This window comes from Camelus ferus, chromosome 13 (genome assembly GCF_009834535.1).
Source record: "Camelus ferus isolate YT-003-E chromosome 13, BCGSAC_Cfer_1.0, whole genome shotgun sequence".
Lineage (NCBI taxonomy): Eukaryota > Metazoa > Chordata > Mammalia > Artiodactyla > Camelidae > Camelus > Camelus ferus.
The window spans coordinates 33,874,694-33,892,849 of record NC_045708.1 but is presented as its reverse complement, the minus strand read 5'-3'; the positions used below and the strand labels follow the sequence as shown (position 1 = coordinate 33,892,849).

Sequence of the window (18,156 nt, the reverse complement as noted above, 5' to 3'; positions counted from 1 at the left end):
AGATTCTGAGACACCTCTAGTTTGTCAACCCTATAGTATGTAAACTAATTTTTAGCCAGTGCACCTTTAGAGAATACTTGTAGAACCTCTTTTGTGTACTAAACGCCACTCATTTTATTCTGAAATGCTTCCTTTCTTTAGGCCTTTATGACAAAGTTCTTAGTCTCTTCATTATATCTTTGCAGTTTAGTTTTTAAGTATTATATTGTGTCTTTTTCTTTCCTTCCTGACATCCTTCTTCACATACTTACCCCAAACCCCCGACACCTTCCTTTTCCCCTAGTACCAATGGAAACAACTGAAATAGATTTTTTCATATTTTTTCCATGATCTTGTAACGTATACAAATACATGTATAATGAACATATATATACATGTGTGATTTTTTAAAATATCTTTTACAAAATCGGAGTCATAGTGTTTGCATTTTGCAAAAACAAAAAAAGACAATGACATTTTTCAAACTCTGCTTAACAATGCTTTATATAGGACATCTGAGAAAAATTGAGCTTTGCTGTTTTTTAAACCTAGATAAATGTTTTGAAATTATAAAATAAAAGTTAGATTTTAACACATCATTATAAACATTTGGCAAAAATTTTAATGTTGCTAAATATTTCACAATGAGAAGAAAGCTTTCTCATTTTTTGTCTTGTTTATAAAAAGATATAGAGGCTAAAAAGATCTTTTAGGTTATTTAGAAATCTTAGTTACTTGAGATTTATATATTTAAAATGTAAATTATAGACTACTGGCTCTGGTGTGGATTATCTGAATCATTATACTTGGAGAATACAAAGTGTGATAGAGAAAATGCTTCTATGGTAAATACATAGTATTTTGCTCATGTGAATTTTAAAAAAAAATTTTTTTGTCGGGGGGAAATTAGGTTTGTTCATTTATTTATTTATTTTTAAAGGCAGTCCTGGGGATTGAACCCAGGACCCTGTGTACATTAAGCATGCGCTCTACCACTTGAGCTATACCCTCCCCACGCGTGAATTTTTAAATACTTTTTTTCTAAGTATCTTCTTACTTAAATTTTTTAGAAAGTATAACACATTTTCTATGTATGTATATATACAACTATCTTATTCTGCATAGGATTCCATTATAACGTGGAACAAAAGTTCTAATTGGTGTCCTAGCATTATTTCAACAGTTTGAAGTTTCGACCGTTGAAAACAGTGCAGCAGTGAACACCCTTACACTTGCATCTTCCTGCATATGTGCATGTATCTCTGCAGCATAGATCCCTAGAAGTAAAATTGTGAAGCCAAAGAGAAAACACATTTTAAATGCTCAGAGATACCCAAACTAGCTCCTCTTCTAATAGTCAAAGTCTCATTTTGGTGTAGTGGTTAACACGTTGTTCACCATGGCACTCAAATCTGGGTAACAGTTATATTTCCCAGGGGCAACCCATCCACAGTGTTAAGGGAAGTAGGCTCTGGCACCAAGCTCCTTGGGTTCTAGTCCAGTTTCAGTGTGGGCTAAGTTACGCCATCTTGGGCAAGTTACTTTATCTCTCTGACTTAAATTTTCCCATCTACAAAATAAGAATACACATAAGTGTATGGAGTTCTAAGGACTGAATGAGTTACCAGGTAAGGGCTTAGAATAGTGCCTGGCATATAGTTAGTGCTCAGTAAATGTTAACTACTGTTATTTTGATGTCAGTTAAGACATCACTTCTTATCCTGTTGCTCAAGCCAAAATCCTAGGCATGAAAATTTCAGGCTTTTACTTTCTAGATGTATCCTGAACCTTAACTATGCTTTACCATCTTTCCTGCTACCACCCTAATTCAAACCATTGTTTTCTCTTATCCATACACGCTGCTTCCAATACTGTCCCCTCATGTCTCCTGCAGTTGGAAATGCCAGAGTCATATTTTTAAGGCTCAACTCAGAGCATAGGGAGCCTGCTTAAAGCTCAATGGTTTTCCATTGCAATTAGAATAAAATCGAAATTCCTTATCTTGACCCTCAAAACCCTTGGGTTTCTGTCTCCCTCTCCTAGCTCATCTCTTGCCACTGCTTTACGTGCTCACTGCGCTTCAGCTGCAGAGGTATGCTTTTTGTTCTTCAGAAACATGAACGTGTTTCCACTTTATGTGCTTAGGCTTTCAGTCCCCTCTACATGAAACATTCTTTTAATTCTTTTAATGACTAGCTCTTTTGCATCATTCAGGCCTTTAATTACATGTTTTTGGTTTTTGTCTCTAAGGAGTTCTAAGAAGGGAGCTTACAAGATTCATACTGTATTCTTTAGCACCTTGAATAATACTTCACTTAAAATAGTTGTTTAACACATATTTTGTAACTTGAATGAGTGAAATAGGCCACCAGAAAAGTTAAACCAAATTAATACTCCAAAACAGGTTTCCCACATCTCCAGTATTGGGCATCTTAACTCAAATTATTACCAATTTTAGTAATAGAAACTGTTTTAATTTGCATTGTATTTTAAGTTAGATTGATCAGTTTGTTATTTGTTGGCCACTTGTATCTTCTTTCCGTAAAGTCTCTATGTCACTTACCCATTTTTCTGTTAAGTCCTTTTTTAACCATTTTATAAGAGCTTGTTGTACATTAAGGAAATTGGTTCTTTATCATCTGTCTACATGTGGTATTTCTTAGTTTGCCTTGTGTTTTGTGTTTTAACCATTTGTTTTGTACAGGATAATCCAGTTTAGACATAATTAGATATATCAGTCATTTTTCTTTTTGTGTTTTGTATTATGTTTAGAAAGGCCTCTTCCCTTTAAGATTATAAAAAAAATGTACTCTCCATCCTCTCTCCCCCTCCAGGATTATATTTGTTGCTTTGTTTTATTTTTGATATATGAAATGAGATTTTGTTCTTTCTAATCCTCAGATGACTGGCCCCATATATTTACTGAAAAATGTCTTTTCATTAATGATTTGGAAATGCATTTTTTTAATTGTATAATGAAAATATCTTGCATTTGCATCTTTTTCTGTACTGTATTCTCCATTGATCTACCTGTCTATTCCAGCACCGCTACCATTCAGTTTAATCACTATAGTTTTATAATAAATCTTTTATTAAGTGTTTCCTATATGATCTCTCTAAACCTCACTTTTCTCATCTATAAATTGGGAGCAATGATTGGTCTTATATGTAGAGTCAAACGTTAAATGAATATGTGTGTGTGTGTATATATATATATATATATACACACACACACACACATATAGTCCTTAGTGTAGGACAAAGCTATAGTAAACACTCAACAAATTAGAGCTATTTTATATATCTCAGTCCTCACAACTGCCTTAGTTTTAGGTAATAGTGAAGCTCATAGTGGTTAAATAGCTTTTCCAAAGGGTAGCGGAGTAGGATTTAAACTTGATACTTAAAGCCCATGCTCCAGACCACTGTAAGTACACATGCCATTTTGTATTATCAATGCCAGTCATATCTCTACAGATCCCAACAATTCATTGATAATATTTATTTTCCCATATTAATAAAGTTAATCTGCTAAAACTAATGAGATGAGTTGAACACAGTAGTATAATTTATAGGGAAATAGAAGGGAGGCTTTTCAATTCCTAGGGGTATATCCAAGAAAAATGAAAAAATATGTTCACACAAAAACTTGTACACAAATATTCACAGCAACATTGTAACAGCCAAAAGTGAAACCAGTCAAAGTCCATAAACTGATGAACTGGTAAACACAATGTGACATAACTATACAATGGAATATTTCAGTCATCAAAAGGAATAAAGTACCAATGGATACTGCAGCACGGATGAAATTTGAAATATTATGCTAAGTGAAAGAAGCAAAATAATAAGACCACATATTGTTTGGTCCCATTTATATCAAAAGTCCATAATAGCAAGTCTATAGAGACAGAAAGTAGATTAGCTAGCGGCTAGGATCTGGGGCCATGGAGAGTGACAGCTAGTAGGAACAGAGCTTTTTATGGGGGTTGATAAAAAATGTAGAATTAGATGGTGGTGATGGATGGAAACTTTGTGACTATACTAAAAACCACTGAATTGTATACTTTAAAGGGATAAATGTTACAGTGTGTGAATTATATCTCAATCAGAGGAAAGGAAGCTTTTGGTGTTTGAGCCTTAGCTTTGCCACTTCTTAGTTATGTAACCTGGGCAAGTAACTTTAATTTTAGTGCCTCAGGTTTTCTTCTCTGTAAAGTGTATTTAATAGTAGTAAGTTATTCGTGGGATTGTTATAAAAATCATACTCAAAAGCTCTTATTATAGTGTCTTATAAACAGGAAGCACTCAATATTACATACTGTTATTAATATTTCCAGTTTCAGCATGACCAAACATGGGCAATTCTAGTTAACCTTTATGAGAAGAATCTTGTTCAGATTTTGTATATGGAGTTAGAGTATACCTCCTGTCTTACTTTTGATGTGTAAGTGAAATAGGAATAAAATGTTGATTTAAAGTTTTAACAGTAAGGCTTTTCTACATGAGTGTCAATTTATGAATGCTAATATAAACACCTGTATGTTTTTACTTTCAAATTTATGCTTAGCTCACTTAAGTGTGTTTCTTAATAACTAATGAAAATGATTTTCTGCATTGAATAAGTTTTATGGTGTGATTCGTTGAAACATGAGAAAATATAGTTAAAAGTTAATTATTTATAACTGGGTACTTTGTGATTCATTTTTAATGTCTTCTGCCAATTTGGTTGAGTATTTCACTGCCAGTTGAAAGTATGTTTTTAATTGATACAGATTCAGCGTTTGTTGGAAGCACAGTCTCCACAGCCCTGCTCCCCTAAGGCGACCACTGGTGAAGACACAGTGCAAGCTGCGAGACAGACGGAGTCGGTTTCCATAGAAACACAGTCTCCCCCTGGTTTGCACATGAGAAAAAGTGTAAGCATTGCTGTGAGCACAGGTAATTTCTTTTTTTTTTTTTCATTTGTGCATGGCACAAATAGAACCGAAACCAAGTTGATGAGAGTATAACTTGTTTAAGTCTTTGTGTAATTTTACTCTTTATGAAATAAAACTATACCTGAGAGCAGATATGAAACCACATAAATGTAATACATTGTTTTTGCTACTTTCCCAGGCTGGACCCCATTTTAATAAGAGAAGTCATCTGTGGTTTGAGGGATCGGGGAAAGTTTCATCCATGCTTGTTGTTGATCCTTGGCCTTGAAAGGAATGTAGATTTTAGTTGGTGGAATTGAGAGATGGCGAAACAGATTGGGTAGAGAAAATGTTACAGACTCAGTGAGGGTTCTGAATTGTCTAGTACTTTACACATCACTATCTTACGGAAAGCCTTAATTATCTCTTTCACAAAGGAATGTCTGCTTCATTTGGTAAGAAAAATTAAAGGCCTTTAAAAAAAAACCTATTAATAATGTAAATGACATACATTTTTTTACATGTTTACTCACCATCAGACCTTGGGATCTTCAAGAACATCTTTGTATCTTCAGGATCTAGCAAAATGTCTAGTACATAGGGTGGTGGTGATAAGAATGAAGAGGAAGAATCATGCAGGGTGTTGATCAGGTTTGAAAGCTAATTGGATATGACAGTTGGAAGAAGGGATGATTCAAGTTACTTCAGCTAAATGCAATGTGATATTCTGGATTGGACCCTGGAACAGAAAAAGAGCATAGTGGAAAAATTGGTGAAATCCAAACAAAGTATGGAGTTTTAATTAATAGTAATGTACAATACTGATCTCTTGATTTTGAAAAATGTACCATGGTAATGTAAGATGTTAACATCAGGGAAAATAGAGTGAGGAGAATATGGTATCTCTGTATTATCTTCTCTATAAATCTAGAATTATTCCAAAATTATAAGTTTGTTAAAGATGAAAGTAAAATTTACTCCATGATCTTAAACCTGGATAACAGAAGAAGGCAAGTTAAAGAAGCAGAGGGGAGGTGATGGGTTCAGTCTAAATATCTATTGAAATTGAGCTACTTTTGGAAATATGGATAGTAATACTCAAATGTTAGAAGAGTGAAGGCAGATTAATGACATAAGACTTGCGAAAGTAACAGATGAGCCAAGAGAATAAAAATATAAGACGGAGAATAAAGAAGGAAGACAGATTTCTATATTGTCTATCTGAACCCATGTATTAAACTAAACTATTAATGTAGAGGAGAACAAGGAGGGAGGGTAGCAAGAACCTCATGCACATTTATAAGTCAAATCAGGTATTACTTGGTATTAGTTAAGATTCTTTGGCTGCAAGTAACATAAAACCACTTTGAATTAAGTCAAGCAAAGAAGGGGAATTTACTGGAAGGATAGGGGGATATTTCATGAAAACCAAGGCCAAGAATGGGGCTGGGCTTCAGGAAAAAACTAGAATTAGCAACTGGAAAATGATTAAACTATCCAATTATGCTGCATGGCTGTTTTATCACCTCTATCTGCAGTCTTCACTTCGTTTTATTTTAAAATATAGCTCATTCAGAGCTCCAAAGTTTATGTGTTGTATAGTTGTACTATGTACACAAACCATGCTGTTATCCTTCAGTCCCAGTTTCAAATTGCAGAGAACCAAAATGGCCTAGTTTGGATTAAGTTTTAATCCCTAGTTCAAGGGTAAGGGGGGTGAGAGGCACATGATAGGAATATATCTGCTGGAGTCCCATCTTTGTTAATTGCAGTGGTGACCGTTTCCTGAGAAAGTGTGTGTGTGTGTGTGTGTGTATTATAGAGGGATAGTGGTAAAGAAGCTGTGGTTATTGTGAGATAAACAGACCGAAAAATGCAGTTTCCTTCTATGTCCTCTTGTAAAATTTTGTACATTGCTTATCATCTGTATCTGTCACTAGACTGTAGGCTTTTGGGATCTGGAACACTGCCTTATTCACTATTGTATTTCATTACCTGACATAATGCCTAAATCATAATGTGTGCTAAATTATTATTGAATGAAATCATTCACATGTTTGAACTGATATTCTGAAATTATTTGAAACAAGTTTTCAAGCATGATGTATAGAATTCAAATATTTTGAAACCTCAGATTCATTATTTAGAGCTATTATATGCACAAAAATGAATTATTAATAATCTCTGGAACTAAATGACTTTTAAAAGGATGTTTATTCCAAACAATATCTCATTCCTAAACGTGTATACTGTTGTGTATTCAGGAAGAGTAGCAGCACTTGTGTAACTTTCTAAAATTGTCCTTTTTAAAAAAATTTTATTAAATGTTTAGTGAATACAAAACTAAGTCATGCTTTTATTAATTTATTTTTATAAAAGTCACCCAAATTGACACTCAGAGTAGAAACAATTTTGGCTTGTATTTAGTCTTTGGTTTTAACTCTGTCTTTAAATCATTGTGTATAGCAGTATTTCTCCAATTGAGGAAAGCATACCACGCAGATTCAAAAAGTGGAGTGGTATGCAGTTGATTATTTTATATTTTGTAAATATATTCTTATGAGTATTGAGGAAAATATAACTAGCACATAAAATCTATGATTTCACAGAAATTATGAAGCTAGATAAAAATAAAGTGAGTTGATTTAAAGAAAATCAATAAGCAAATAATACACACAGATAGTTCTGCAAATAATTGTGCAAGCAATCCATAAACTTTTGAAAACATTTGATTTTTAAATACTTGCCTGATACTATATATGTCTGATACATTCCTAACACAGTTTCATAAATATTGTATTTAAGGATCAAAATCAGAGAGCCTTGGGATTTGTATTTTATATATTTTCTCCTGTTTTTCAGAACAACAGTTTTCAAAACACATACACACCTCAAATTGTATTCAGAACCTTAATACATAAAACACATCATTTGAGAGCCACACCTCTTGAAGAGGCAGGGCCCAGAATGTCTTCTTTCCCTTTGTGCCTCAGTTTTCTCTCTTTTCACCTTTCACTTACCTCTTCATGGCATTTCTGAGAAAATATAATCTGAAAACAGTTCTAGGTAATTGTGTTAAAATAAATTAGCTAGCGTTCGTTAACAAAAGGTTGCCAGAGAATGATTTTTATAATTGAATATTTATTTCAGTATCTGTTACATCTTTTAACTCCCAGGTGCCAGCTTGTTTTGGAATGTGGCAGGTGATGATCAAGAGCCTGAATCTCAGCTGAGGCAAGATGATACCAAGATTTCCAGTGAGGACATGAATTTTTCTGTTGATATTAATAATGAAGTCACAAGCACTCCGGGTAGTGCCTCTTCATTAAAAGCGGTTGATATTCCCAGTTTTGAAGAGAGCAACATTGCTGTGGAAGAAGAATGTAATCAGCAACTTTCTATATCCAAGTAGGTCTATTCATCCTACTTCTTTTTTTTTTTCTTTTTAAATTCTAATATTCTTCTGGTGTTCTAACTTGGAAACTATTTGTTTTGTAAAAGTATTTTCGTTGATGTCTTTCCTAATATGATTCCTATGAAACAGACAATTCTGAGCCTTCTAGAACCATTTCCAGATGTCAGTCATTGGATGTGTGATAGTCTGGCTAAATCAGAACATCTGAAGAATATTTCCAAAATACATATGCTCAGGCCTCACTGTAGAGATTCTGGTGACACTAGGTCCCAGATAGAGCCGGGGCTCTGAATTTTGTAAATTTTTGAAGATTTCCCATATTGCAATTATATGTATGTGTGTGTGTGTGTATATATATATATATAAATAAATAGAGTCTTTATTTCTGAGAGATACAACGTAAGTATTTATATGTAAAATGTTATCTGAGATTTACTTCAGAATAACCTGGCGGAGATGAAATGACTAGAAGTATAGTTGAAATAAGATAGACTATGAGTAGGTAATTATTTTAACTGATTGTATATAGTGGTTTGTTAAACTATTCTCTCATGTGTTTGAAATCTTTCATTATGAAATTTTCTATTAAAAAATAAAGATTCCGAAGCAATTTTAGATTCTAAGCAAATCTGAAAACAGATTCAACAAATATTCTTTGAGCTTCTGGTACGTGCTGCCACAGAACTAGGCCCTAGAGATTGAGCAGTAGTTTAGACAAAGCTCCTGACTTCATGGATGAATTTCCATGAGTTGTAAAGACAAACAAGCCACATCAGCAAGAAAGAGTATAATTTCATATAATGACAACTGCCCCCATATAATGAAAATAAGCCAGGGTGACCACGTGGAGGGTATTGGGGTAGTGGCAGGGGAAATAGTAAGTAGGGTGGTGAAGGACACCTTCCCTGAGGGGGTAGCATTTGATCAGTGGCTTGAATGATGAGAAGAAGCCAGCCATGATAATATCTGGCAAAGAGTGTTCCAGGTGGAGGACATGGCAAGTGTAGACCATAAGGTGTGCCTGAGCTTGAGAGTTCCAGAAAACAAGCAGGAAAGCCATCGAGGCTGAACATAGTGACTGAGAGAGAGAGCACAGGAAATGTGGTCAGAGGTATAGGCAAGAGCCAAATTATGTAGGACTTTGTAGGATATACAAAGGAGTTTTGAATTTATTCTGTGCTCTTTAAAGCCACAGAGGATTTTAGACAATGGAATGGTATGACCTGACTTTTCATTTTTTAAAGGCCATTCTAGCTGTTTTGTGGCAAAAGAGCTGAAGGGGATTGAGAGTGGAATTAGGGGAGACTGATTAGTCGACTAAAGACCAAGTGAGAGGAAGGTGCCTTGGACTTGTGGTGGAAGTGGTGGAAGGGATCAGATATAGAATAAATTTTGAAGCTAAAGAAATAATGTAGATGTAAAACACCACACAGTAAAATCACACGAAACTGTTTAAAAGAGGTGAATTTTCAGTGGTGAGGTGGCATGGGGCAGGGCAGTTGATTACTTTTTAAAATTATAAGCCTTGTGATAGTATTTGACATTTAAATTTTTCTGATTACAATAATGATTAAAACAACAAACACACCCCTCCAGAAAATTAGAAATATTTATCTACTTTGCTTCAGTATAGTATATGTTTAACTATACAATCCAGTTATGTATTCATAGTATGTATGTACCACATTCAATCTACTACCCAGTAGATTGAATTCCTACAGGATGGGAATCATTCATTTCTGTGTCTTTAGAACTTGACCCTCTGTGTGGTTCCCCAAGTTAGCTACTTCATAAATGTTCACTAATAGTAAGAGCAATTGGAGGTGAGCCCCAAGATAAGTCCACATTTTATCTGGAATAATTATAGAAACTGAGAACAGAGGAATGAACTGTGGTTATCTTTATTTATTCTCCTTGGTAAACTGTAAACTTGGTAAACTGTAGACTACTTTCTAGAATTTGGGAGTTTTCCCCCTAAAATAGTTTTTAAATTAGAACTTTAAAAATCTCCTATCTATTGTGGTTTTTAACTTCAGAAACAGATCTGTGTTATCTGATAGAATGCAGTTAATAATTGATAGAATGCAGTTAATTACTTTTTCAGGGTGATTAGCCAACTGTTGATTCCAACATATTACTAGATGTAAATCTGATCTTTGTTCAACATAAAATGTGATTTGAATTAAATACTACCATCAGTGGATTCTTCCTAGACATCTCACCCAATTCATACTGTGGTTCCCACTGTTAAGTATTCATATATGGCACCTGGCCACCTGGGTTCCCTGTCCCTTTTGGATGTCTTGCTAGATCATTCTTTCTGATGTTAAAGCAGTTTGTGAAAGATAAATTTACTTGTCTTGCAGCATATATGGTACTAATACAGGAAGAGCTGGTAGGGGTTAAAAGAGGCAAAAGAAAATATCCAGTTAGGGTTTTAGAACATAGAGGAAGCAGACTTTTAAAATATACCTTAAGCAGTGGATAGGATTTTGCCAAGACTTTGCCAATTTATTAGAACGGTAATTCTTGACCCCATAACATTTGAAAATTCAAGTGAATTTGCACCCTTTGCCATTTTAGAATCTCTGAAGAGAAAAGTCCAAATAGTTGTATTTATAAAAACAACTGGTGGTATGTAACTAAGATTGAGAATTGATGAGTTGCAGACAGGAAATTTATGGGCAGAATTCACAGTATTGTTAGTAATGCAGTTTGTTCAGAATGTAAAATAAAACGGGGCATTGAAAGAGATTGTCTGAAAAGCCAAGTTGACTACCAAATTTCAGAGAACCTTGATTGGCAGAATAAGAAATTGTTTGTTTTAATAAACCATTTAAGGCTTTTGTTAGGATTTTTGTTGTTGTGAAAAAGATATAGAAGTTACCATCCTAATCATTTATATGTAGCCTATCAAGATGAGATGCTTATATAGCATCACTAAGAGCTGAAAATACAAACCAGAATGCTGCTCAGTCTTACCCCTTTCTTCCAAAGTTACTGCACCTCAAATATACATTAAAGATACCTTGATAACTAGCACTTACATTATCTATGTCATTTCAAGCAGCTCTTCTCCACTTGTGAGAAAAGAACCTGATGTGCCTGTATTCTTTCCGAATCCCCTGCTGGCAGAGAGCGTAAGCATGTGCTTCCAGAGTGGACCAACAGAGGGTGCCACTGATGGCTCTGTAACATCAGGGGAACCCAAAACTGAGCAAGTAATGCAACCCTTGCCTCATCAACCATCAGATAACCAGAAAGTATTCCAGGATGTATTGGTAAGAATGTAAAGCGTTTCATCTTTTGTGAGATGGTTATTTAGTGTAAAGTATGCAAGTTAAGTCTTTCCTATCTTTAAACTGATTGGGACCTTGATGTAAAAAGATTTTCCCCAAATTAATGATACATCATTTATTTCTTTTAGCTTTTCATAAATTGTGACAGTCTAAATTCATTAAGTCATAAGCATGCCAGTCATCAGATACTTAGATAGCCAGAAAAAAAAGTCTTATTTTAAAACTATGTTGACAATATGCCAGATTTAAACTTAAGTTAGTACCAGACAAAAACAAGAATTTGCAGGGAGTTTGAAAATTAGAAAGCAGTAGAGTGTTTATGATAATATTTATTGATTTCAGTGCAGGTAAGCAGATTTGAATTGACTACTTAGCTTAGACTAAGAAAATTGAACTAAGTAAAGTGGATAATATAAAAATGAATAATATAAAGATGAATATGACAATCTCTGCCCTTGGAAACCTGGGGGAAATAGTACCTGGATACCAGTAACAACCAGTCACAGGACAGGATGAGAAGTGCTGCAAGCAAAGGCAGCACACAGTAAAAAGTGGTAATTCTGTTTGGAGGAAATAGTCATCTTGGAAAAGGTAGAATATAAACTGGGACTTGAAGGTCGAATGACCATGGCTGTCACTTACAGTCAGATTGTAGACTAGGGAACGTTTGATTTCTCCGTTTATAATTGAAGGCTAATTAAACATGCTTCATAGGGCCCTAAGTCTTCATCACCTGATACGTATTATTTGCATGTTAGGTCCTAGACTGGTACTAGCAGCCACGTGCTCAGGGAATGAAATGTGCTCTAATGTCAGGCAGAGGTAGTAGCACAGGTCATTCTCATTCAGTGAGAAAAGAGAAGAGTCAAATTCTGAAAGTAACATAAAGATCTAATTTATAACTCTAAAACATTACAATTTTTCAAATGAGAGCATGATTTTAAACTTGTTCATAAAGAATTTAATATAAATCCTTGAAAACACTTGAAATATTACTCAAATGATTTTGTATCTGTTGGTTTTAAAATGAACAAGTCCTGAACAAACATCCCAAGTTTTCTCTAGGATCTGATTAAATCAGTCAGTCATTCATTAGGATGGGCTTCATTTATAAAAACAGTATAAAACTTGACAGATGTACTTGATACTTTGTAAAATTTAGCAAGGTAATATTTTGCTCTTCTCTGGCATTACTTAATGCTATTCATTGCATTTTTGTTTCCTAAGACTGTTAATAGCGGTTTTTCAAAAATGTCCTTTCTCCCTTTTCATCAGGGTCAAGGGAACCACCTATTGAATAATCCCCCCAAGGAAACTGAGCAGCCATCTACCAAAGCAGTAATTATCAGCCATGAATGCGCCACAACCCAGAATGTTTACCATACAAAGAAAAAGAAACATGATTCAGGACTGGTGGACAAAGACTGTGTTCTTAATGCAACCCTTAAGCAGCTAAGAAGCCTTGGAGTAAAAATTGATTCACCCACTAAAGTGAAGAAAAATGCACATAAAGTGGATCATGCTAGGTAAGTTTAAACTTTGTTTTAAAAGATAAAAAAAAAAAAATATATTGCAGCAGTCTCATGAGAAAAGGTATAAGCTTGCCACTCAATTCAGTTGACTCATCATTTATTCAGGGCCTACTATGTATGTGATGAATAAAAGATTGTCTCTACGCTTTGGATTCTTTATTTTAGCAGAAGAGTGGGTTATATATATAGGTAATTTGAAACATAATTGGGAAATATCTCCTGGGTAAAGATGCCAACAAAATGCTCTGGGAGTCTTGGAGAAAGAGAGATGAGCTTTTACTCATTTTTGGTGTCTGGAAAGATTTTCCTGGAGGTAATAGTGTCTGCCCCAGCTACTGGACGTATGGTTAATGCAGTTGTGCCATCTAAAAGGCAGAAACGTTCCTTTTTCTAGGAATATGTTTTGAAGAATATAGTTATATGACCCTTAATGCTCACCAGTCCCAGCTGGCCATGTTCCTCTGTTTAGATTCTTCATCATTAAGGATCACCTCAACACATACTTGTTTTTAAAGGGATAAAATCTGGAAATTATGTTATTAAGGATAGTATGTTTTCTGTTAATTATTTTTGATGTTATTTTCTAGTTACAAAAGTAACACAGTCTCATGATTTAAAAAGGTATCAAATAATACACAAGAATATCAGATAAAATGCAAAAGCACCCACTTCCCAAACTCCTCAGTCTGATTCCTCCTAGGCTGTTTCTTTGGTATTCTTCTAGAAATGCTCTCGGTACATTCAAGTATATATCTGTGTGATGAGTGTTACAATTTGGGGTTATTTCACTTAACATTATATCTTAGATACTTTATAGGTATAAACAAGTCTTTCTCATGCATTTAAATAGCTGTGTAATATTCTGTTTACCCATGTACTATAATATAGTGAACCCCAGTTCTCTATTAATGCACTTTTAGGCTGAATCTCTTATTTCTTATCTCAGACAATGCTAAGTGAACATCATTCTACAGGTACTTGTACAGGTATCTTTGTTGGATAGATTCCTGGAAGTAGGCAGGGTCAAAGGACATGTGCATCTGAAGTTTTGGTAGATGTTGCCATGCCTACCAAAGTAGTTGTACCAGTTTATATTCCTGCCACCAATGTGGAAGAGCGAAGCTAGCGTTTTTGAAGGTTTTATTTCAGTACTTTTGAAACAGAGGCTACATAATGTCTGTTGGAATGCATAAAGCACCCTGCTGTCTGTGTGGAACCCTTACATTTTAGTATGGTTGTCTGTGGCGAGTAGTGTTTAAGTAATTTTAATTCTTCATAGTGGCTATCCTGTTTTAATGTCTTAAGTGTGAAATGCTGAAATTAACAAATTTTCAGTATGTAATGAATTTAATTCAATTTTAAATGCCTAGAATTAAGTGGAAAGTAAAGCCTTTTTGATGTATCAGGGTGGGGTAGTCAGATTGTTTTAATCAAGATTGTTCTGCTCTTTATTTAAATGATAATTTACATTATAAATTAATGCTATAAAAATAATATATGCTCAGGGTTGGAATTTTAGAAAATTAAGAAAATATTATCTGAACTAATAATACCCAAAGAAAATTAGCTTTTTGGGAAACATAGTTGGACTTTTGTTATATATAATTTTGTTCATTTTTATTTATTTACCATTATAGAATAGACATTTTCATTGAATATTGTGGGTTCTTCCCATTTTTAAAATTTAATTATGTAGGTTGAAAAAAATCGTAGATATACATTCATAGGTAGGATTTTAGTTTCATATGAGATAATTTTCTCAAGGAACTGAAAGCCAATGTGAAAAAAATTATTGTCAGTTCAAAGCAATGTGTTAAATTAATTATTTCCATAGAGGAGTAAGCTGGCTAAAGTTTTACAATAACATAGTTTTATCTTCATATGAAAATCTTTTTTTAAGTTTTATTTTATGGTGTAAATTGTGTAACATATTGTAGAGCTTTGCAAATAGAATTTGATATTTGTTTTGTTTCCATTGTCAAAGTAATATAAGTTTATTTTGGAAACGTTGGAAAATTTAGAAAAGTAGACAAGAAAAACCGCACGTTCATACCAACTAACTTCATTTATTATTAAAAATTTTGCTTTTCTATTTTTATTTTTCTAAAATAATTTTAACAGCAACCATTTATTTAGTGCTCATAATGTGTGAGGAACTGTGCTTAAGTTTTATGCAACATTATTTCGGTTAATCCTTGCAATAATCTATGTGGTAGATAGTATTATTATTCCTGTTTTATAGATAGGGAAATTAAGTACCCAATTTGCTCAAGGCCCCACACCTATGATTTTAAACCTACTCTTCTAACTCTGAAACCCATAGCTTTGTTTTTGTTTTGGTTTTTTACTGTTTTGCTCTATGCTTATTGCTTGTTTAATTTTTTGGTGGGGTCTTATGGTAATGTATATTTTGCTGCTTTGTGTTTTGACTATACTGTATATACCAAAAATATGTATATTGTTTTTGGCTTTTCATTCAAAAATAAGTATGTTTTCCAATTTGTTATAACCTTTTCTAAGCATCGTCTTTAATGAGGGAATAATAGACTAGTAAATGGAATATGGTATTTGTTTACTGGACCCCTCCCCTCATGTCAGAACTGAAAAGAACTTGTCAAGTTGTTTCTTACTATTTTTAATATTGCTGTGATGAACATCTTTTTGCAAAGATTGCATTTGTTAGGTATTTCACCAATACTTCCACTCATTTTACTTCAGTAAATATGTATTGAACTTCTATTGTGAGCCTGCCATGAGAAACATCATGGTATACAAGATAACCTAGCAAAGACATCTTTCCCCTCATAGAGCTTACAGCTCAGTGGAGAAGGCCCACAGATAGTCAATTATAACATACTCTAATACTTGCTATGAAGAGGAAGGAGATAGTCTGCTGTGGAAGCACATAGGAGAGGTACCTAATATTAAGCAGTATTTTCATACTGTATTCTAATTACTGTATATTAAAACTGCCCATTTTAAAGATCTATGCTAATTTAGACCAAAAAATCTTAAATTATATTTAATCTATATGTTATTGATTATTAATGGGTTCTATATATTGTGATTTAAAATAAAACTGCACTGAAATTATTCCTCTAACACATAGAAGTCAGATTTTGTTTGTCTTCAGCTGAGAGGAGATTCCAAACATAAGACTATCCAAAGCCTACCTGATTAATTCACGTTGTTTCACAGTTTGTCTTGCACTTAGTTTTTTAAATCTCCTACCACTTGCTACTAAATTCCAGTTTACCCACCATTGGCATTTGCAGAGTTCCTTGCTGTCACTTTTACCTGGAATGCTCTTTTTCATCTTTCTGTTTGCCAGAGTCCTCCTTATGCTTCAGAGATGAACTCAGATGTTACCTCCTTTGTCAGTTTCCCTGGACCCCTCACCAGAATATTGATGTTTTGTAGTCTCAGAATACCTTATTTCTAATAGATTATATAGCATGTTCTTGTGATAGCCTTTCCAGCAAGACTGTAAGTTTTCTCTGTCTCTGAATCCTCATTGCCTCTACCACACTTAGTGGGTCTTCATGGATTGCTAAATGAATGAAATCTCACCTACTCAGGTCATCACTGCAGTGTACAATGAATGTATTATTTTTAGTACCTCTGTAATACTTACTGTCAGTATTTATGGCCTTGTGTTGTTATCTTTTAATACATGTTGGTACAATATAACCAGTGTGCTAAAAGTGTATAAGGCAGTTGTTTCGAATTTAAGATATATTTTCCTACAGAAGTAGTGTATAAGTTGTAGCTTAGTATTCCAGGAAAGTAATATTTATAATCCTTGTAATACCTGCTATTCTTCTAGTTTTGTAAACCAGCTAGCCTTTGTCATTGTGCCTATGTGAAACCTTATTTCACTTTCCAGTTCTGGACCCCAGGAGCATAGCATATCTCTCCACCAGAAGAGTAGCAGAGACAGGGGAAGATTTCCTTTCTGCCTTCCTGTTCCATAACACTGCAGAGATTAAGAAGGTCCAAAAGCAGGAAGACAATGAAAGAAGGTCCCAGATATACCTAGAAATCACAGGGAAGATGGAGGACTGGCTGCAGCCTCTACAGGCATATTCTCAATTGAAGTAATTTTTTTTTAATTCAAAACAGATCTTAAGCAGTCTGTCTAGTTCCTTCCTTCTCTCTACTTGAAAACACTAGGTTTTCTCTACTGGAAAACCCTATGTAGGATAAGTAGGACATAACTAATCAGGATTCAAACAGGACAATAAGTCCAGGTTGGTTTTCATCTTTAAGTTGGAATAATTCCTTTAATTGTTGGCGTGTGACTCTCTAAACCTAAGTGGACTCTCATGATCCTTTTGTGACTGCACGTCTAATGTGATTCTAACATAGTATATCTGTGATCAAAGCTTTTAGGATTTGCTTAGTGGAATGCTCTCCTTTTGCTTTTCATCTTAATTACCATAGTGTTTATATGCATTGGTTCTGTGTAATATTGACTTGTTTTGTTTTCAAAGTAATTTTTCCCAGCCCCCAAATTGAAACTAGCTAGCTGTGTTAGACAGTGAAACTTGAAGAAACTTCTAGACTAATACTGATTGCTTTCATGGATTTTTATAGATCTTTTAACCATTCTATAAAAGAAAATCTAATTCAAATTAGATCTACTTTTTCTAAATATTTTTATTTTGATTTAGAAGGTTTTAGTTGCTTTTTCATATTATTTACATTAATATTATCTATAGATATTATACTTATATATTTAATATGTACATGTCTTCTGATTTAATAAGCAAATTGCTTATGATTCTGAGGAAATAGGCAAAGAAAGTAGAAAAAGACTTTATATTCAGAAGATATTACCACTATGAATATATCATAAAAGAATAATGTTTGGATAGATTGGTAGTGTCTCTTCCATCTTATTAAGACAGTCTTCAAAGTAGTAATACCAAGAGGGTTAAAGAAGAATTCCAAGGGAGTATAAAGACTAGCGTTATGGAGCACACTGTTCCGCTGTTTGGTGATGCCATCAT

The 18,156-nt window shown here is 34.0% G+C and overlaps 1 protein-coding gene across 8 annotated transcripts in view; it reads left to right on the top strand.

Moving 5' to 3' along the window:
* The window catches only part of STIL (STIL centriolar assembly protein), a 129,798-nt gene that overhangs the window by 108,754 nt on the left and 2,888 nt on the right, over nt 1–18,156 (top strand). For 6 of the 8 annotated variants that reach the window (XM_032494212.1, XM_006178395.3, XM_032494210.1 and 3 more), the window contains 4 exons: nt 4,755–4,920; nt 8,075–8,306; nt 11,381–11,594; nt 12,888–13,138. In XM_032494212.1, coding sequence (XP_032350103.1) covers nt 4,755–4,920; nt 8,075–8,306; nt 11,381–11,594; nt 12,888–13,138 — 863 coding nt within the window. Of the gene's footprint in view, nt 1–4,754; nt 4,921–8,074; nt 8,307–11,380; nt 11,595–12,887; nt 13,139–18,156 lie in introns of those variants that run through there. The other 2 variants (XM_032494215.1, XM_032494216.1) reach the window with 2 other exon arrangements.